At 34.5% G+C, this 22,396-nt stretch overlaps 3 protein-coding genes across 3 annotated transcripts; all 3 read left to right on the top strand.

Moving 5' to 3' along the window:
- The first annotated feature begins 1,131 nt into the window (after positions 1-1,131).
- LOC147077516 (uncharacterized) lies at positions 1,132-5,656 on the top strand. Its single transcript, XM_085941517.1, has 3 exons — positions 1,132-1,323; positions 3,006-3,140; positions 5,195-5,656. Exons 1-3 carry the CDS (start codon positions 1,144-1,146, stop codon positions 5,540-5,542), a joined length of 663 nt encoding a protein of 220 aa, XP_085797643.1. The 5' UTR covers positions 1,132-1,143; the 3' UTR covers positions 5,543-5,656.
- Positions 5,657-9,480: 3,824 nt separating this feature from the next.
- LOC147077515 (uncharacterized) lies at positions 9,481-18,094 on the top strand. Its single transcript, XM_085940845.1, has 3 exons — positions 9,481-10,319; positions 11,585-11,719; positions 17,666-18,094. The coding sequence occupies exons 1-3, from the start codon at positions 10,182-10,184 to the stop codon at positions 17,741-17,743; spliced, it is 351 nt and encodes a 116-aa protein (XP_085796971.1). The 5' UTR covers positions 9,481-10,181; the 3' UTR covers positions 17,744-18,094.
- On the top strand, positions 17,826-20,114 carry LOC147077514 (uncharacterized; the record flags this gene model as incomplete). The annotated part of the gene is made up of 1 exon (XM_085941108.1): positions 17,826-20,114. A coding segment is annotated over one exon (1,761 nt), but the record flags the coding sequence as incomplete, so codon positions are not given.
- Between the last annotated feature and the right edge of the window lie 2,282 nt (positions 20,115-22,396).

Below are 22,396 nucleotides of genomic sequence, written 5' to 3'. Positions count from 1 at the left end.
TCGATTAGCATATTTACCTCAAAAACGATTTTTTTCACTTCATCTCACTGTTGCTTTCGGGTAGCGATATAATAATTATGTGTATTAATATGAATACACCATGCATTTAAGGGTTAAAAGAACACACCTACTATTTCGGAAGAAATCCGTAATCCAATCCACCATTATTGGTTGCTAGGGGTCTGGGGTCATGGCAACTAAATTATTAATAATATATACGTGCGTTACTATGGAAATCAATATGAATTTCAAAATGACATTTCACTATTATTTCTATCAAGTACAAATTTTTTTGAACATTTAAACTAGTCAAGTCAAGTTTATATGATTCAACACAAAATTTAAAAACGTTGCAGGTAGGTATATAAAAAGTTCTTTTTATCTTGTAATTATTTTACTATAATAATTTAGATCTACGTTCAGCCAAACGATATTAAATTTTGGTATGAAGTATTATGATTCAGTAAAAGAGGGAAATTCTGCATACCTACTGTTACACCCCCGAATGGTTCCCATTTGTAAATGTCTGTGTGGATCTAAAAAAACCCGAACCGAACCATTATCAGCCGACACATAGTAAGGGTTGATTACGAAAATAAATAATAATACATCGGCAACTCTGCAATTCTACTTAAAGATGCCTAAAAGTATTACAAGAATGCATTGGCATTCTAAAAGTTTCAAATATCTAACTAGTTGGGAAGTAAGTTAAAAATCGATTGCAAGGTTTGTACTGGATAAACAACCACCGGACAAACAAGAATACGAGCAAATAAAAATGTTGTAAAATAGTGGGCACCTACCCAAAATATAATGCGTAGGTACCTACTATATTAATTTTTCTTTGACCGCGTACCTACTATAATATTATGGTGACAAAAAGATGGCAAGATGAATTGAAATGCTAAAACCTGTACTGTAGTACTTTTATTCTTGGAAAATGTAAAATATTATAATTTTACGCCCAAAATATGTTAAAAATACTATAATTATGAAAGATTCAAGAGGAAAATCCTTCCTGTTCTTTATATTTATCAGAAATACTATAATTTTAAACCTTTACACTATGGTCAGCATAGAAATGGCAGCACTGACTGTCACATATTTTTAGTCTATGGTTATCAATGTAAAAGTACGTACGTCATGGATGCAGAGATCGAGCTAAATGAATACGATATAGAATATAATAATATGGAAGATGATAAAGCTTGTCTTGAAGACAATTTCGTGGTTATCGTGCAGCCGCAAAGTCCTGAAATTAAATTCGAGGGTCGCAGTCCACTTACAGATATGGACGTAGAAGATGCAGATAACGCTTCCGAGGTTTGTTCAATTCCTTGTCTAAACCTTACGTGTTGTTTTAATTAACGCTAGCAAGTTTGGATGATATAATATGTACCTATACTGCCGAATTCATATCTAGTATATAAGTCAGGTCCCTACTTACAAAGTTTTATGTCAAAACTCGATTGTCCTGTGTAATTCGTATCTGTCAAAATGAAAATGTTGGTATCAACCAGGGAATTCAGAAATAATGGGAACTGAAATATCTAAGGAAACTAAAATCTGAGGAGATGGAACTCATAAACTAACCAGTGACTGATGCTTCGTACACGACTCTACTGAAACCTAATAATCTCATAACCTCAAACTGTCAAACTCATTGTCATTCCAACTTCATTCTAAGCTTTTTCCGTAAAATCTTTACGGGAATATTCTGGCAGCCTGTAATTGTACATGCAGGAGTATTTTTCAACATATGCCACATATTTTAAATTAAAAATCGGTCCGCCCATCTTTAACTAATGACGTTTTGGCTTGTTATTTCTTGTTCAGTGCCAACAATTTTGCTAGGTAAGAAATCATCGAATCTACTGATATTGGTAACACTATTTAATGGATGACTGGAAACTGTGAGACTGGGAGACTAGCATGTCGCGTCTCCTCGGTTTCAGTTGCGGATGTTTTGAAACTAAGAGATTCCAGTCTTGCCGTCAGCGAGCCGCCATTGACATACATTAGCTAGATACTGGAGTTTCAGTCTCGTCTTCTTTGAGTATTCACGTGAGCGGATGGCCTAACGGGTGTGTAGTAACAGGCAACCGATCTCAAAAAAAAAAAAAAAAAAACAAACACTATCTACACATCAGTCTTAATTCAATGAAAAAAATACGTATAACTGACAAAGTTTAGTGTGCGATATTTATGTCGGCTCTTAACATCCCACTTTTTCCGTTTACTACTGATATGTAGTTACTTATTTCGTTTACAAACGCGCATGCTAATTAAGACTCTTACAAAATTGATTTTCATTCTTCACATGTCGTTTGGCTCAGTGACGGCAGTGTAGTAGCAGCAATGAAACAGTTACAGAAACACCCAGACGAAATAAACGTATTGTGACTTACCTAACAGCCTACCTCCACCCTTCACTATCGGTATACTGTGGTGTAGCTCATGAAAAGTATTCATCAAAGCTTTGTTGACGTTGAACATGTCTGGTCTATTGCACATCGGGCTACCTCATTTCATTCTTCTTCTTATTGTGCCATCCCCTAGCGGAAGTCGGCCACCATCAAGGCGATCTTATCTTTGTCGTCTGCTACCCGAAACAGTTCAGTGGAGCTGCACTCGTACCAATCACGGAGGTTATTAAGCCACGAAATGCGGCGCCGTCCTCTGCTACGCTTCCCATCGATCTTTCCTTGAATGACAAGTTGGGAAATGCTGTATTTTTGTCCTCTCACAATGTGGCCGAGGTACTGTAGTTTCCTGATTTTGATACTACGTAGAACTTCTCGATCCTTCCCCATTCGATTGAGAACTTCAACATTTGTCACCCGGTCAGTCCAACGAATTTTGAGGATGCGTCTATACAGCCACATCTCGAAAGCTTCAAGTCTCTGTGACATCTCTTGGTTTAGCGTCAATACTTCCATAATATAGAAAAGAATTGAGAGAACATAATCTCATTTCATCGGTGTGTTTATTTTTTATATTTTCAGATTTTGCTTCGACCAAAGGATGAAATCAAAACAGAACAGGACCCTCTAGAATGTGTCTCGCAAACCGTTCAAGAGGACTCCGACTCTTATGATGGATACTCCGACACCAGGAGTATGTCTGTTAATATGACTCAGGTACTTACATACCTAGGTACTGTTTATAATTCAAAATACCTACTACAATATTCAACAAATTGTGAGGAGTAAGCGAGTGGAGAAGTAGGGTTGGTTGACTCCAAGAATGAGAAAGCTTGGTTGCGTGATTACAAATTATACTGTCATACTAGGAAAAAGGTAGGATTGTGGGTAAAGGATGTATAGAAAGGGAATTGGATGGGAAGTATGTAGGCAGGTGCGCCTGAGTATGGAGCGTGGAGATGGGATAGGAACGCGGCAGCGCATGAGACTAGGGAAAGCAGGGTCGTGGGTGGTTTGACAATACCTCTAAAACCTCAGTTACATGTCCGGTTACTTCACTCATTGGTGTATGTTCCTATATTATAAAAGACATAAAAATAGGATTATAGATATCTCGGATTTGAGTGTCACTCTATGAAATGCATAGAGACAATAGTGATAAAAGGTTATTTAAATACAACGCGTGTAAAGAACTTTAACAGATGTATAATTATTATATATAAAATTTACTAGCGGGCGACAGTGTATAAAGGTGTAAATCAATCAAATTAATTACGAGCGCCTAACGTAATATAATATTCAAACAATTTAGAATACAAATCAAATGCTAGTTCGGTGGACCGTAACGTGTTGAAATAATATAACAAATACCACATAACAAATATGCTCTCAGCTTATCTGCTGTCTTCAAACGTGTCGGGACCATGAGCTTCCTTCGATCTCCTGGCCTGGGGGGAACGTCCTTCGGATGGCCATCATCATCGTCTCCAAAACGTCCGGGAATCAAAGCCATGTGCCCCTGGTCCGAGGCTCGGAACTGAGCAAGACGTCTGCTTCGTTCGAACGATAAACACTGAAAGACTGAATCCCCGCTCCGCCTTAATGTTAAAAAGCCGCTTTGCTTTTTTAGCGCCGGAAATAGTTTACGAACTCCTTCAAACTATCGTATTGCGCATGCGTACTCAGGTTGTCCTTTGCCATTTTGTTGCCATATCAATAAAGGGTGTCATGTGTAAATAACATGACAATACCCCAATTATTAATCCTAAACAATAAATAATATTTACAGAAGGTGTTACAAGTACTATTCAATGATGTTATTTCTAGGAAGTTACTAGACTGATCGGCCAGGGTAGAGCGGTTACCCGATGGTCGTGGTTACGTTGACTGGCTGTGAGTGTTGAGTGATAAAGTAGGTAGAAATACCTCTTTTATATATTGATCGAATGCAATGGCATGTATCGAGGCGACACTGTTATCAGCAAATTATTTTTGTCGCCCGGAACCAACTTGTCAGAGGTCGGAGTCTAGACAGTCTCTTTATATTGCTTCCAAAAGAATTTGTTGACGAGGTGACATTTGATTATTTGTTCAATTGTTTCAAATTCAGATTTGTTTCAAAAATACATTGTAATAGGAAGTCGCGAATTAAGCGATTTGATAAAGAATATGCAGGCTTTTCTTTTAAGAATTTCGAAAATTCAAAGTAATTAAGTACTCTTCTGCAATATCTTCTTGACTACGCTTCTAGGCGCTGTTGTCGACTAAATGGGAGGAGCATGTTAGTTCACAGTTTTAATACGTAGCCAAGAAGATTTTGCTGATTATTAATAACAATATTTTGAACAATTTTATTTTTACAGATTTTTTTCAGACCCAGTGATTGCGTATTATCGCCATTTCAAACATTGACTGACAAATTCTGGCAACTTTATGTTTAATATTTGACATTTTTTATTTACACTTATTTGTTTATGTTGAATTAATTATAACAATTATTTTATTAATGGTGTCCGTGAGTTCTGTAACATTAATTAAGTTCTGCCTAAGCCAAACTATAATAATATATACTTACTAGAACCACTTAAGGTTGATACTTTGACTGACTAAGTTTATTCTTCGCTATCTATATCGGATTTAATAGCCTACCTTCACCCTTCATCATTGAGATTAGCGGATAAGAGCACTAACCGAACTGTGAAAGATATGAATTCAAATCACACTTGGTCGATATTGTTTTCAATGATTTATGTATTTTTGCTTAATTTCAGATTAAATATGAAAAAAGTAACCCGAAAGTCAACCGAGAATCTAATAAGTCGGCTGCCGGGACGTCTTCAATGGCACCAGCCGCTCCTGCCCCGACAGCTGCGCCGAAAGTATTCAGTCGATGCAGGAATCCTCCTGAGCTTAAAGAAGCAGAGAGACAGATGAGGGAAGCACTTAAAACCCTCCACAATCTTTTAGAAAATAGTTCCATCGAGGAGGACGACTGTGATCTATTTGGTAGAATTCTAGCGAAAAAATTGAGAAGGCTTCCAGACGATGAAAGACAGTTCGTAATGTACGAGATCGATGGGATATTTATCAATAGATCTCGTCAGCCTGATCATTCATGATCCAATTGTACCTCATGACGTATCCAGTGGCGGCTGGACGACTTTCTAGAGGATGGCGTTTAGCAATTAATAATTATTAAATATACATTATTATACCTACATTATGTACTAAGCTTCTTATAATAATATGATTTTATTAATAAACAAATGAGTAATTTATCAGAATTTATACTTACTTAATGACATCTAACAAGCCTGCTTAAAACGCATTCACTGCGGACCTGTTAATTACTAATTAATTTTCGACCATGTCCGATCCTAATCGGATCATATGGGCCTCCACAGAGTAGAGGTTTACTACTACTAAAATTATTATTATATTATTATTTAAATCTACTAAAATTACCACATTTAAATAACATGCTAATTATATCTAATGGCCAGGTAATGGTCTAGCGTTGGACGCACGTAATGAGTTTTAAACATATTAATTTATTTAATAATTACTATTATTATACCGCGGACACCCACGGTGGCCGCGTGGCTTAAGCGTTAGACTATCACGCCGTGAGTCTCAGGTTCGAATCCTAGGTCTGGCAAGTACACAATACATATTGTTTTTCAATTTATGTGCGAGTCAGGGTATGGACCTAATAGATTGAGCAAGTGGCTGACATCCATTTCTCGTAAAAACAAAAAATCTGTTAATACAAACCTCTACCCTATGAGGCCCATATGATCTTATTAGGATCGGACATGGTCGAAAATATTATAGACTTACCATTATCGGTTTTGAACAACGACATCTAGTGAGCGTTTATACTCACCTAGGGGTTATTTGATTTAATGCCCAGTATGTGTATACTAACGCTAATGCATTCACATTTTTTGTAGAACGAAAATTGTACCGCAAAGACGGAATGGGACTGAGTAACCCCGGTCATTGAAAAATAGACGCTAATCCTTTCTTAATTTGTACATAGGTGCCACCATGAAATAGGGCGAATTCAATTAATGATTACTTTAATTCCGCGTAATCATCATTATGTTATTAACTTCTAATGGATTCAAGCTCTGTACTATTCCATTTAAGTCGTTTTTTTGCGACTCGGGTTTCGCCTTTCGGCATCTTCAGGCGCCGTGTACACTCACCAAAGGTAAACACACACTGACAACGAACTCTCTTTACTCTAGCTGATATGATAAATCAATACAATAAAGTAGGTAAAAACTCCATTACCTACCTATCATGTCAAAGGTTACAAAAAATACAATAAACAACTTATGAATGGTTGAAGTGTCAGTAAAAAACCTAATTAGTAAACACCCTATCTTATTTATAACAATACCCTCGATTTTCCCCTCCTTTGGTGAATATACACGGCGCCTGAAGATGCCGAAAGGCGAAACCCGGGTCGCAAAAAACAACTTAAATGGAATAGTATAGAGCTTGAATCCATTAGAATTTAAATTCAAATTCCATCAAGTACCTTCAGTCGATAGTATTAATATTATGTTATTACATAATTTACTATTCTTGCTTTATTTATTTGTATAATAATAAATATCCGTAAAATTGCAACGGGGTTAGATGTATAAAATAAATTAAATAGTTCATTTAATCATCTAATTAAGTGAGTACTAGGTATATTATAACAATGATAAAAATATCGACCATGACCGATCCTAATAGAATCATATGGGCCTCCACAGAGTAGAAGTTTGTATTAACAGATTTTGTTTAAAAAAAATAAAATCGGACGTATATTTTTGAAATGATAATGACGTGGGGATGGTCCCTACGAACCTTATTATTACGAACGAAATGATAATCTTCTTTCTTCTCCTTCGGCCATATCAGCCTGTTAGCTGGAGCATATGGACACCGCGCAGCGCCTCCAAGAGCCATTCTGATTGAGTCGTTCCAGGTCATATGAACATCCCGTAGCTCCGCCATATACACTATACTGCCAACTAAGGCAGTAATTGACTCTCACACACTTTAAAAATACTGACATAATGTTTTTTTGAAAAATTTTAGTACTGTGAATTAATAAAAACGGTGATAATAATAAATAAATACAAACAAGCAGTAACTGCAATAATTAAGTGCAATTAATGCCTTTTTACTAAGAAATGTGTATTATTTTAGCAGACGTCCATTATTTCACTAAGGATTTTAACGGTATTTTAGTGATAATACCTACTGATTTTAAAGTGAACAGAATAGGTATACAGCTTTCAAAATTACCTAACGAATGGCATTTATAACTCAATTTAACAAATTTTGCGAGTTACTGCCTTCTTCCTTGGAAGGGCAGTATATTGATAGTATTAATGGCTTACCAAGACGCTGGAGTCCGGTTGGCTTGAAGAACAGGCAAGTCAGATTGCTGTTCTCTTCAGGCATCTGCAGCACTCGGCCGAGCCAGGTCCAACGTCGCCTATTCACTCTTCTCCGTTCTCTTATCACCTCGTTACTCCTGAGATCATACCACCACACACCCAGTATGCGTCGCAAACATATTCTGTTCTCATATTATATCAGCATACGGTTGCTCTGAGCCTTTGGCAGGTGCCATGACTCGCTACCGTAAAACAGAGTTGAATACTCGGCATTTGGTTTTCACCGAGTACAGTCGTGCGTTCCAGATACTCCGCATCGAGTTGCATGTTCCTCCAGCCTTTCCCATTCGGATAGCGAGCTCTTACTGCAAAATACCATCTCCCGTAATGTGTACCCCTAGGTCTTTGAAGCTGTCGACGCTCTCGATATTTTGCCCGTCACTAATCACAGGGAAATCTGGATCAGGACAAGTGCTACAGCGGTGGCAAATAATGGCATGCGGGCCATAAATGGTTTACTATATCAACACTATGTTGTAACCACTAGCGTACCTATACTACAATAATTAATTATTTGCCTATATTGTGGTTTTGTATTATATGAATAAGTATGTTTTAAAATAAGGTTTTTACCCTTTAATTAAAAATTAAAATAAATGTCAGGTCATGTCAGGTCATGTTGAGGGATGACAGGGCTATAGACTGGGGGCACAGGCTCAGGGGGAGCCCGGCGTGGCATGTCAGTCAGATAAGTGAGATAAACACTACAAAATTGCTCTAACAGTAAAAAAAAAATCGGTGTGTGTACCTACTTATGTACGCGCGTTAGAAGTTACACTTTAGCGTAACAAAACAAAAACAAAACTTGTGATAACCTAGATTCTTCGATTATCTCTTAATTATATTGTTGAATTACACACTCAAGAAAAAGGACCGCTTATTGGAACACCGTTGGTTAATTTCTGTATACGTTAACTTATATAATTAAATTATAATAGTGGTTTCTTGTTATTCAATAGTTTCTTTACGTAAGGAAGGTGTACATTACAAATGGCCGACAGTAAGAAATTCGTTTCCGAGGCAACGGGACAATTCTTTGTACATATAATAATAAATTCGCTGCCTAGGCAACGGAATAAACTATAATATTATACTCTATAATCGTCACGATTGCATTATCATACTGTGGCGTAAAGGCAGTGCGTTTGGCTGATAACCGAACAATCGTGGTTCGAATCCAATCGAGTGCGATGTTTTTCGTGTGAAAAAATAAATTATGTGTTACATGCCACACGCTAAAAATACACTCTGATCTGATTTTCCAAACGCACCTAAAGAAGTACCTGTAACTTCAAAAAATGAGCCAAAGGTGGTGCACTTGCACCACGCTGCCGGCACAGGTTACTCAATGGAATAGCACACAACTTAAATCCAGTAGAATTCAAATTCCATCAAGTACGAACATACCTACCATCGGTCGATAGTAATAATATTAGACACATAATAGTCGTAATAAGTCGTGACAATGTAAAAATCGTGTACTTTCAGTTATTTTAAAAATAATTATGAGAAAGTCCGCGTGACCTTGTATCACTTGATTGCATTACTTGATGGCATATCATATACCAGCGCTCCGTTGGCGAGCCAAAAGTCCGAGGACAATAAATCGTCTGATTTGTCTATGCTCTGCTACTGATCAACGAACGAATAACAAAGTCGAGCTGTCAAACGTTGCGATTATCAAAAAAATCGTAATGTCTTCCGATAATTCTATAATTTTGTGTTATTTATATGACGTAGACCTGCATAAAATAATATAGCAGTGAAAACAACACAAGTTTTACGTTTACTTTTATGAATTTCATAAATACAAATAAAAAAATAATTGATAAATCTCTGTCATTTTGTAATGAGTAAATTAACAAATTAATCAATGAAAATGTTTAAAACAATCACAGATTTTTTTCGGTCCGAATGATTGCATATTACTTAATGTCTAATCGAATTTTCACAGTTATCGACGGACGAAGTCAGGCAACTCGGAGAGTAAAATATCAAACATGTTTGAAATCCAACGAACCTGGATCCGTTTTCGGATTTCGAAAAAAAAGTACGAAGACTGTAAATCGTCTGACTTGCGTGCCAATGGAGCGCCGTCATTTCATTGCGCAGTAGGCTCTTTGCACAATTAAATAATAATTTGAGAGGAATCGCTGTGTATCAAAATTTGTCTATGGATATGGAAACTAATTTTTATTACACTGGCAATGAAACGAACGAAAAAGGCATTTGCGAATCTTCGTTCCATGGCGCAGGTTGTTAGAATAGTATTTCGCAAAAATAAAACACAAAAATGGATATAAAAGTCGAGCAGGAAGAATTTGAAATCGACATAGAAGAACACAAACCTCTTTTAGACGAGAATTTCGTGCTTATTAACCAGCTACAATGTTCAGAAACTGACGTCGGGAATGCAGTTTTTGATTTCGAGGTTAGTTTTGAAGTCCATTGATAATCTGTCAGTGAGCGCAGTGCTGCCAGAAATTTTGAAAAATGGAATTAATTGAATTCGCTGATTAGCATTTTTCGGTCGTAAGAGGTGTTTAAATAAAGCAGAGCATCGGAATTTCTCGAATTCTCCGTTATGTTTATGTGACAAACAAAAAACTTACATTTTCAACACGTCCTATAATTTTTGCCGAAATACTAAGAAGATAGCTGAATTCCAAAATGGCGACTGACAGCTAAAGACGGCGGAGGACCAGTCACAACCACCAACATCAAACTCGCCAGACACCATCGCAGACAGACAAGAATCATTTTCGTGAAGAATGTCTTATCTGTCGTCTATGCTGAAACGTGGCTGTTTTTGTATTTATATTCGGCGCCAATTACGCCGTCACGTGGTTGTTTTTTATGTTTTTATATCGGTGTGTGTACTTATGTCCGCGCGTTAGAAGTTACACTTCTTTGGCATAACAAAACAAAAACATAACTTGTGATAACCTAGATTCTTCGACTAGCTCTTAATTATCTTGTTAAATTACACACTCAAGAAAAAAACCGCTTATTGGAACGCCGTTGGTTTATTTCTATACACTTTAACTTGTATTACAAAATTATATAATGGTTTCTCGTTGTTTTTATTTTTAATGTACCGACTGTCACTGACGTTTAATCGTTTGTTTACGTAATGAATTGCAAATGGCCGAAAATAATAAATTCGTTTCCTAGGCAACAGAACAATTCTAAACTATAATATTTATTAAACGATTGATATTAACCTGTATTTTACATCGTTTTTCTTAGCTCGTATTCTTATTTGTCCGGTGGTTGTTTATTCAGTACAAATCTTGCAATCTTTTTTAAACTAACTTCCCGACTAGCTAGACATTTGAAACTTTTAGAATGTATCAGAACACGATGCCAATGCATTTTTATAATACTTTTAGCCATCTTTAAGAAGAATTTAAAATTCATTTTCAGTTAATTCTGTTTTGTATGAAAAGTTATTTAGATATCATTATTGGTTGCTAGGGGGTCCTAGCAACTAAATTATTAATATATACGTGCGTTACTTTGGAAATCAATTTGAAATGATATTTCATTTTTCAGTATTTCTATCAAGTACTTACAATTTTTTTGATCGTTTATGCTAGTCAAGTCAAGTTTATATGATTCAACAGAAAAGTTAAAAACGTTGAATATAAAAAGTTCTTTTTATCTTGTAATTAATTATTTTATTTACTATTTCAGAATTTGCTTTTACCAAAAGATGAAATAAAATCAGAACCGAACACTCTCGAATGTCAGTCAAAAGATAACTTTATTGAGGGTGGCTCCAATCCTTATGAAGGATGCTCATCCACGACCAGCATGATGTCACAAACGGTAATGTTCACATTGGCTATATTATTATAATATTCAAACTTGTACACTTCCGCGTGGATCGTTATTTGGGAACCATACAGTAGAGGTGAGTTGGAAATACGGTCACCAGTTTCCCAGTTTGTGTACTCAAGTTTCGGATGAAACTACTGTTATGTATACGCCCTTTTATACTATATTTTATTCCTTGTTATATTATTCTTTGTTACCCCTGTATAATATTGAGAAGCCCTGATGTATAATTATCAATACTTATCGTATTTACTCGTCGCGACATTATTTAAACTAACTAAGTGCTTTCCATTGTAATGTAAACAAACAATACTAAATTTCTAGCTAAATTACTTACTATCATAAACATACATCCCTGCATAATAAGTGCAACGTCCAAAACTTTCCTTTGTCTCATTCCATTATAAATTGCTAGATACTCACAAGTATCGACACCTCAGAGGCCAGTAATAATCCTAAGTTCCGACTGTCCAGGTCTATCCAGACTTCTCCGTATTCTGACTTGTAAGTAATGTAAGTGAAAATTATTATAACTGTACGTGTGATTTGTGTTGTGAATTGAATAAATAAACATAAAATAAATTATTAGTGTTTAATTATATTAAATCCATAACATAAAATTTGGTGTCAGTCGTGGGATTTAGCTTAAATAACGTGAAGTGTATTAATTAATATTACTAAACGGTGAATTTTATTCTTTAAAACCAAGCAAGAATCCATTAAAAATAAAAATAAAACACGTAACTATACATAATAATAAATTTTAAAAGTACATCGATTTAGAATCGAACGGAAATTAATCTTACACATTACTCAAGTTTTCAAGTCTTCTTCATTTATAAATAAAACTGCAAGTCTCCAAGAAGCTTCCAAGTCTCCAAATCTCTACATCTTCAATCTTCAAGTCTCCAAGTCTCTGCAAATCTCCAAGAGGTCTCCAAGTCTCCAAATCTACAAGTGTCTGTGTCTCAATCTCTCGTGTCTCCAAATCTCCAAGTGTCTGTGTCTCAATCTCTCGTGTCTCCAAATCTCCAAGTGTCTGTGTCTCAATCTCTCGTGTCTCCAAATCTCCAAGTGTCTGTGTCTCTAGCTCTTGTGTCTCCTAATCTCCAAGAAAGCTCAAACCTCCAAGTCCGGAATCACCTACTCAACAAGATCTACAATGAATCTTTTCCTTATAATCTGTTTGTAAGTAATAATATCTGTTATTATTATAAGTATTATTTTTGTCATAATCTTACTCTCGTTACACAGTGAAAACACACACATAAAATGTCTACACTTACCATTGACACTCTCATGAAATTCATTTCAACTTTTGACGGAGAAAGAAAAAATCTTTATCCATTTTTAAAAGATTGCGACTCTGCATTTGAATTATGTTCCGAACCATTAAAAAATACATTATTAAAATACATGATTCATAGAATAGAAGGTAAAGCCAAATATACTATTGCTAACTTTGCATTCGAAACATACTCAGAATTCAAATCATTTTTAATATCTACATACGGTGACAACAAACATACCTCACAATTAGAATTAGAATTAAGAAATTGTAAACAAAATTATAATGAACCTATAATTAATTTCATTCAACGAGTAGAAGCATGTACTAATAACTTGATAGGCGCAACGCGATTCTCAACTAGTGATGATAATGAGTTGAAAGGTCGAATTAAACAAATAGAAGATAGCGCATTAAATACATTTATTCTAGGTGCAAATACACAAATATCAATGGCGGTCAGACTTTCTAAGCCAAAGACTTTAGTTGAAGCTACAAATATAGCGATAGAAGAGGAAAAAGTATTAAGTGCCATTAAGGAAATGAACATTAATAATTCTAGAAACAATAACTATCATTCTAGACAGCCCAACGTAAATCCTTTTAGAAATTCTCAAATAAAACGGGAACATAACATTAATCAATTTATAGCTGACAACAGCACACCTCGTAATTACGCAAATAATGTAAAATTCTGTAGATATTGTAAAAAATCAGGTCACATATTAGAAGAGTGTAGAAAACGCCAATTCAATAATAAAAATCAAAATTCGCGAAACTTTTCTCCGAACGTTCAGAACAGTCATAACGGTCAAACATCTCAAACCCCGCGAAGTCAGTTTCAAAATCGTCAATCTCCACACAATACACAGAATAATCCTCAAAATAATTTAAACTCCCAGCACTCCCGGAATCCTGCCAATTCCAGGAACGTGCGAAACATTCAGGCAGAATATTCTCACTAGAACCTATTACGGCATATGTGGAATTACCATATGATAGTATAATAAGGAAATCCCTTAGGCTATTGCTTGATACTGGTGCAGATATTTCATTAGTAAAGATGAATTCCCTTAATGAGGAAGAATTGGTCAATGAAACCGAAATAATCACACTTAAAGGTATCGATAACTCTCCAAATCCTGTGAAAACTCTTGGCATAGTTAATTTGTTATTTCCATTGAAATATAAGCAATTAGAGCATACTTTCCATATGATTCCAAATGATGTCACCAATGTTCCATTAGACGGACTATTAGGTCATGATTTTTTCCTAAATAACCACGCGAAAATCGATTATGAAACGAATACGTTGATCATCCACAACAAAATCATTCCTATTTTTAATAATAATACTAATCCTATCTTTTCTCTTAATCCTAGATCCGAAACCCTTATAGAATTAATTGTCCAAAATCCAGAAATCAAACATGGTATAATACCAGATGTCCAAATCCTTCCAGACGTATATCTATCACGAGCTCTTACTACAGTACGTCCAGGAAATAAAGTCTATGCAACTATTCTTAATAATAGTGAAAGGTCAGTTAATATTTTATCGAACGAAATAACTCTTGAACCATTTGACGAGCGTGAAAGTTTTCTATTTTTTACAAACACATCTAGTAAAGATTCCTCTCGCAATCAACGGGTTGAGAAAGAATTACGGCTATCTCATCTGAACAATGAGGAAGCTGATTCAATTATATCATTATGCCACGAGTATAATAATATATTTCATTTAGATGGTGATCTATTAACCCATACCAACTCAACTCATCATAAGATACCTGTTACATCTCAAGTTCCAATATACACTAAATCATATAGGTATCCAGAAGTACATAAAATTGAAGTCCAAGACCAAATAGATAAAATGCTTTCTCAAAATATAATAGAGCATTCTACTTCACCATGGTCCTCACCACTTTGGGTCGTGCCTAAAAAGGACGATGCCTCTGGTAAAAAGAAATGGAGGGTAGTAATAGATTATAGAAAACTCAATGACGTCACTATCAATGATAGCTATCCAATACCTAATATTTCAGACATCTTAGATCAATTAGGTCATTCAAAATATTTTACAACGCTTGACTTAGCCTCCGGTTTTCATCAAATCCCTATGTCACCTGAAGACGCAGATAAAACCGCTTTCTCCACAAATCAAGGACATTATCAATTTTCAAAAATGAGTTTTGGTTTAAAAAATGCACCATCTTGTTTCCAAAGGCTAATGAACAATGTTTTATCCGGTTTACAAGGAATTAAATGCTTTGTGTATTTAGACGATATAGTTATATATGCAGATTCAATCGAATCTCATTCTCGAAAACTGCGCGAGATATTTCAGCGTCTCGATCAACACAACCTAAAGCTACAGCCAGACAAATGCGAATTTATGCGTCACGAAGTCGCATACTTAGGTCATATTATTTCCGAAGAAGGAGTTAAACCAAATCCCTCAAAAATCAATTCTGTTACCAATTTCCCTAGACCTAAGAATCCTAAAGATATCAAATCTTTCCTCGGAATGGTAGGATATTATAGAAAGTTCATTCCTAATTTTTCTAAAATCTCTCAAAATCTCACATGTTTGTTGAAAAAGGATGTAGTTTTCAATTGGACTAAGCTGCAGGAAGATGCTTTCCAATCATTAAAAACCAAATTAACAACAGAACCTATACTTCAATATCCCGATTTCACGCAACCGTTTAACCTCACAACGGATGCTTCTAACTTTGCTATAGGTGCTGTATTATCTCAAGGATCATTAGCAAAAGATTTACCAATTGCATATGCATCTCGTACATTGAATAGAGCTGAATCTAATTACTCCACGACAGAACGAGAACTATTAGCGATCGTATGGGCATGTAAACACTTTAGACCTTATCTATACGGTAGAAAATTTAAAATATTTACTGATCATCGCCCCCTTTCTTGGCTTTTTAACGTAAAAGACCCAGGTTCTAGACTCGTAAGATGGAGATTAAAATTAGAAGAGTATGACTATGAAATTATTTATAAACCAGGTAAACTGAACTCTAATGCTGATGCTCTATCACGAATCGAAAATCAAGGTGTAATCTTAATAAATAACCCTTCTACCTCCACTAGTATTCAATCATACAATGACTTTCTTGAAAAACAAAATGAATCTTTTAATACTAATTTAATTGAAATAGATGAATCAATTCTTAATCAAAAGCAATCCATCGCACACTGTATCTCTAATGATAAGTCTATGTCCAAAGGTCTTGCTCTCGAAATTAGTACCATGATCAATAATTACGATGAATTGTTAGATACACACTCTCAAATAGGTGATGTACTCAAATCAATAGTATCTAAAAACAACATTTACCATTTGATTACGAAACAAAATTTTTGGGAAAAACCAAGTTATATTTCTATTTTTCAAGCAATCTCTAATCTTAAAACTATCCTAATAAATAATAACGAACCATGTATCTCTTTTCCACAACTTGGGTGCGGTTTAGATAATCTTAATTGGGAAAAAATAAAAAAAATTATTCAGTATATTTTCCATAATGTAAATATAGATATCACGATATGTAATAACAAAATAATTAACCCTAAGCATGATGAAATACCCTCAATATTAAAGGAATATCATGACTCTCCTCTTAGCGGACATTCAGGATATCATAGAACTTTAAATCGTGTAAAACTAAAATATAAATGGACCAATATGCAAAAAGATATTAAAACATACATTAAACAATGCGAATCTTGCCAGAAAAATAAAATATCTCGTCAAAATCTTAAACAACCGATAGAAATAACTACAACTAGCCAAAAACCTTTCGAACGTATTGCTTTAGATATAGTAGGTCCCCTTCCTTTAACAGAAAATGGTAATAAGTACATATTAACTCTTCAAGATGACTTAACCAAATATTCTCAATGTTATCCTATTCCTAATCATGAAGCCGTTACTATTGCAACTCAATTGACTTCAAAGTTTATTTGTCAATTTGGAATTCCAGAAAAAATACTTACAGATCAAGGAAAGGATTTTACCTCTAATATTCTTAAGGAAGTAGCCAAACTTTTTAAAATAGAACAAATACAAACAAGCGCATATACTCCTCAAAGCAACGGTTCTTTAGAACGCAGTCATGCTACTTTAGCTGATTATCTAAAACACTATATCTCTCCTAGCCAGACTGATTGGGATGAATGGTTACCCTTTGCTATGTTCAGTTACAACACTACTCCACATACTGCTACAAAATTTACACCATTTGAACTTGTTTATGGAAATCAACCTAAGTTACCAACAGCTATTAAAACATCCGAATTTAAGTACACATACGATTCATTTTTAGACAATCTTAAACTCAAACTTACAAAATCACATGAAATAGCAAGAAAAAATTTAATAAGAGAAAAAGAAAAAACACAAATTAGGCATAATAAAGACAAAACCCTACGAACATTCGAAATTGGCGATAAAATATATCTTACGAATAATGCTTCTAATTTAAATAAATCTAAAAAACTGTCCCCTAATTTCCAAGGACCTTACGAAATCATAAAGGTCAATGGTCCTCTAAATGTTACGATTAAGATAAAAAATAAATTAATTAAGGTACATACTAACCGAGTGAAACATGCTGTTTCAGATCCATCACAGTAAACACATACGCATTAGATTACGACAACCAAAATATCAACAAATCTCCTGGTCTTCTCTACGATAATTTGGGAAAACTTACATTCTACGACTCCAGCTGGAAGCTCATCACACATTACAACATAACCTTTTTAAATGATAAAATCAACCTAGCTGAACAGATCTATATCAAAACGTCTCACATTTGTCATTTCATATCTAGAAAAACCGAAAATAATATTTGCTCTTCTAAACTAGAATACTTAAAAAATAAAATTCCTGTTCTAATCAAACTGGAAAATACTATATCTCAATTGGTAGGACATTCTCAGAACCACACGCGATCAAAACGCGGACTCATAAACGTCATTGGTAGCATTAGTAAAACTCTCTTTGGAACGTTAGATTCTCAAGATGCCAGTTACTATGATGAAGCTATAAAAAAAATATCTAAAGAAGATATCGAAATCTTGCATTTGCTTAAAGATCAAACTCAAGTTATAACAACCACTATCAATAATTTTAATCAAACTATTTCTAATCTTAATGATAATGAAAAAATATTCAATGCTAACATACGAAATTTTAACAAACACATACATACTATTCAATCAACTCAAGATGAAATAAAAACAATAGAATTAGTTTTATCACACTATACCTCATTAACATGTTTTATTAACGAATTGGAAATCGAATTGAATACCATTATATCATTTATCCTTTTTGCTAGATCAAATCAAATCCATCCATCTATTATCTCCCCAAACCAATTACTAGAAGAACTACGTAAAACTCAATCGCTTTTACCAGAAGGTTTTAGCTACCCCGTGTCATTAGATATCGAAAACATTCACTATCTATTAACCATTATTAATATAAAATTATATTATATCAATAAAAACATAATCTACAAAATTTCTATACCATACACTAATAACAATGTCTATGACTTATATCATTTAATTTCTTTACCTGTTTACACTCCAAATGGTTTCATATCTGTTCATCCATCTCAAAAATACCTAGCTTACTCCACAACAAAAATTCAATATACTCTATTACAAACACTAGAAAATTGTTATGAATTATCTAATCAAAATTTTATTTGTAAACAAATGAATGTAATACATACTAGCAATTCCAGACCTATTTGCGAAACAGAGTTAATAAATTCCAATATATTACCTAAATCTTGCATAGTTCAACAAACTTTTGAAAAATTAGACATTTGGTATAAACTATCAACAAATAACCAATGGGTATATGTCTTCTCAGAACCATCTACAATTACTTTAAGTTGTAACTCTAAAATAACCGATGTAACTTTATATAATGTAGGAATACTATCGTTGAAACCTGGATGTAAAGGTTATACAAAAAATGTCATGTTAACCACTGAAATTGTACAAACATATTCTAATTATAATGCTTTTATTCCTAATATAAATATACTAGATGATGATTGTTGTAAAGAAGAAATAAATAAAACAATCCCTTTTCCTCCCTTACAGCCATTACACTATGCTAACGCAGGATTAGAAAATCTGCACTTAATCTCACACAAAATAAACTCTATCTCAGATAATATAGACAATCTGTTAGATCAACCTAAATTCAAACAACAAATGAATACATACCAATATTTCATGTATATTATCTCTATATGTATTGTTATTTACCTCTTGTATAAACTGTATAATTTATGTAATAAGAAATGCTCTAAAATACTATCTATAGAAGGTGCCGATGACACCAATAGACCTGTCAATAATATATTCAATGTCTGCTTCAATAATCAAAATCCTCCAGATGATGTTGAACTAAGTGAAATAACAAATTTAAACCTAACTCAACCAAATGAAGTAAATGTTCACCCATCCACATCAACTGTTAGGAGAAGCGCAAGATTAATAAATAAAATTAATTAATATTATCTAACATAAACTCATGGCAAAATTGTCAACCATAAGTTTATTCTTTTAGGAGGGAGTTGTTATGTATACGCCCTTTTATACTATATTTTATTCCTTGTTATATTATTCTTTGTTACCCCTGTATAATATTGAGAAGCCCTGATGTATAATTATCAATACTTATCGTATTTACTCGTCGCGACATTATTTAAACTAACTAAGTGCTTTCCATTGTAATGTAAACAAACAATACTAAATTTCTAGCTAAATTACTTACTATCATAAACATACATCCCTGCATAATAAGTGCAACGTCCAAAACTTTCCTTTGTCTCATTCCATTATAAATTGCTAGATACTCACAAGTATCGACACCTCAGAGGCCAGTAATAATCCTAAGTTCCGACTGTCCAGGTCTATCCAGACTTCTCCGTATTCTGACTTGTAAGTAATGTAAGTGAAAATTATTATAACTGTACGTGTGATTTGTGTTGTGAATTGAATAAATAAACATAAAATAAATTATTAGTGTTTAATTATATTAAATCCATAACACTACCCATACTAAGTATTTGTGGCCCAATAAACTTATTCCAAAAAACTTGTGAATAAATCATCGCGAGTCGCTGTTCTGTGCACTAGCCAGTTGGCAGACTTTCAATGCGCTCGAACAAAATAGCACTTGAATATAGGTATATTTTAATTTATTAGTCTATTGCGTTCGAATGTATGAATAATAGGTCATACATTTTGTGTCGCAGTACAGTGGTGAGATGACGCATAGGCTTAGGCTTGTTATATACCGCTGAAAACATGTTTAAAATTAAAAAAAATCACTGTTATTCATTTTTGTTAACAATAATATTGTAACCTAACAGGAAAACTACTCATAAATTAAAAAAAATATATAATAAATGGAACTTTTCGACAAGCGGAGCTCAGCGTATTTTTAGCGATTATATTGAAGCCGATACACAGTCTGAGTTCCCTGAGCCGATACGCATTTCAAAATACTAATAATATGGAGTTGGTTTTAGTTTCAGTTGATTATGACACTTTTGTTGCATACGCACGCCAAACGATCTATATAGTATACCAAATACTATTTTGGAGCAAGTTTATATACTAAGTATTTTTTTCATACTGGTAGTAAGTATACTTAGTCTTCAAAATCGACCAGTTTTCCCATCTCTAGTCCTCAGGCTTATGCTAATTAACAAAATGGTTTACGATAATAGGGCAACTGACTCGACTCACATTTTAATTTAAAATTACTAAAACATAATATTCTCTACGGTATTGAAGAAAATGAATACACTGATTCTCCGAGGCGAGACAGCCCTGACGTGGCTTCACTGATTCGTGCTGAACATGTCGTAAGAATTGATGGCTTCGACCAGCGCAATCTTTAGATGAATAAAGCCTGAACATAACTTTTTGCACAAGCAATGAGTGGTCCACTCTTCAGCTTTCAAAATCAGATCCCAGATTGCTTGACATATTGATTCGCCCTTGCTCGTTTCAAATTGAATTCTCAAATAAAATATATCAACTATCAGTGTTATTTATAAATAATTAACATTCCTTTTATTCATCAGCTGTCAAAGTCAGACTAGTCCTTCACAAAAAAACCGGTGGGAATATTGATTTCAAAAAAATATGTAGCATTGATCTATCACTCGACTTAATTAGTCGACCAGTCCGAACCGGCCTTTATTGCTATTAGGTACAGTATTTATATAACATAAATGGGAACTACAGAATAAAAATGAACCACGAGTTGGAAGAGCTGATTGAACAGCAAACAATCATAAGGTACTGTAAGTCCCAAAGACTACGATGGGCGGGACATGTGGAGAGAATGCGTTAAAAGTTAGAGCGCCAAGGATCATGACGAAGTGGCTACCACAACGGAAGAGACCCAGATGCTGTCCAAGAAGGAGATGGGCTGACGCCGTAGATGTGGACTGGCTTCATATAGGAAGACCCGGTAACTGGAGAAGTGTGGCGAGAGACCGGAATGAGTGGAGAGCGGTTGTGGAGGAGGCCAAATCCCACCCCAGGATGTAGCGCCGTGGAAGAAGATTTATATAACATCTTTACCTAAAAATCTTATTCTAATATACAATAAATTTAGGTATGTTAATTTTCACTTTTAACAACCAAAATTATATAAAACTCATGCCATTTGTACTAATTGTTCAGCCAACTCTGATGATATTGGCTATAAAGTACCTCGATACTGGTTCAGGACTTTGGGTACTATGTGAACTAAGTCCCTAAGGCCTATGACGTTACAAAATAATAATTTTGTATTAAATATCTAACATTGAATATACCTACACAAGATATAATAATGCAAGATTGTTTTTATTAAAATACGCAATTTTGAAATAACTCTGAAACATACGACGACGACCAACCGATGCAATGGCCCATAAATGGCCGGTCGATGGATTAACTCATTGCCGACTCAAGTAGAAAGCCGATACATTCACAACGACTAGTCCTACTTTTACCGCCCCTCTCGTTGTTGACTATGGATGACTTGTCATTGTTCTATAGAGTGCTCGTACTGGCGTCTATCGTGTTCACATAGGGAATGGTTTGATTTGGATGGATGAGTTACATGATAAATAATACACTAGTATTGACACACCTCCTACAAATGTAATGCATAGATCAATGCTACATATTTTTTTGGAAATCGATATTACCACCGGTTTTTGTATGAAGGACTAGTATGACTTTGACAGCTGATGAATAAAAGGAATATATATTATGTATAAATAACACTGATAGTTATTATATTTGATTTGAGAAGT

The sequence above is a fragment of the Rhyacophila brunnea genome, unplaced genomic scaffold (assembly GCF_057557595.1).
Source record: "Rhyacophila brunnea isolate RB1 unplaced genomic scaffold, BYU_Rbru_1.0 scaffold_13, whole genome shotgun sequence".
Lineage (NCBI taxonomy): Eukaryota > Metazoa > Arthropoda > Insecta > Trichoptera > Rhyacophilidae > Rhyacophila > Rhyacophila brunnea.
This window is presented reverse-complemented; position numbering and strand designations above follow the sequence as displayed.

What these genes read in the sequence shown, in the direction of transcription:
- LOC147077516 (XM_085941517.1), top strand. Translation starts at nt 1,144, where the DNA reads ATGGATGCAGAGATCGAGCTAAATGAATACGATATAGAATATAATAAT. An exon ending in ATGCAGATAACGCTTCCGAG is followed by an intron (nt 1,324 to 3,005) that starts GTTTGTTCAATT and finishes TTATATTTTCAG; the next exon opens with ATTTTGCTTCGACCAAAGGA. An exon ending in TGTCTGTTAATATGACTCAG is followed by an intron (nt 3,141 to 5,194) that starts GTACTTACATAC and finishes GCTTAATTTCAG; the next exon opens with ATTAAATATGAAAAAAGTAA.
- LOC147077515 (XM_085940845.1), top strand. Translation starts at nt 10,182, where the DNA reads ATGGATATAAAAGTCGAGCAGGAAGAATTTGAAATCGACATAGAAGAA. An exon ending in ATGCAGTTTTTGATTTCGAG is followed by an intron (nt 10,320 to 11,584) that starts GTTAGTTTTGAA and finishes TTACTATTTCAG; the next exon opens with AATTTGCTTTTACCAAAAGA. An exon ending in CCAGCATGATGTCACAAACG is followed by an intron (nt 11,720 to 17,665) that starts GTAATGTTCACA and finishes ATGCTGTTTCAG; the next exon opens with ATCCATCACAGTAAACACAT.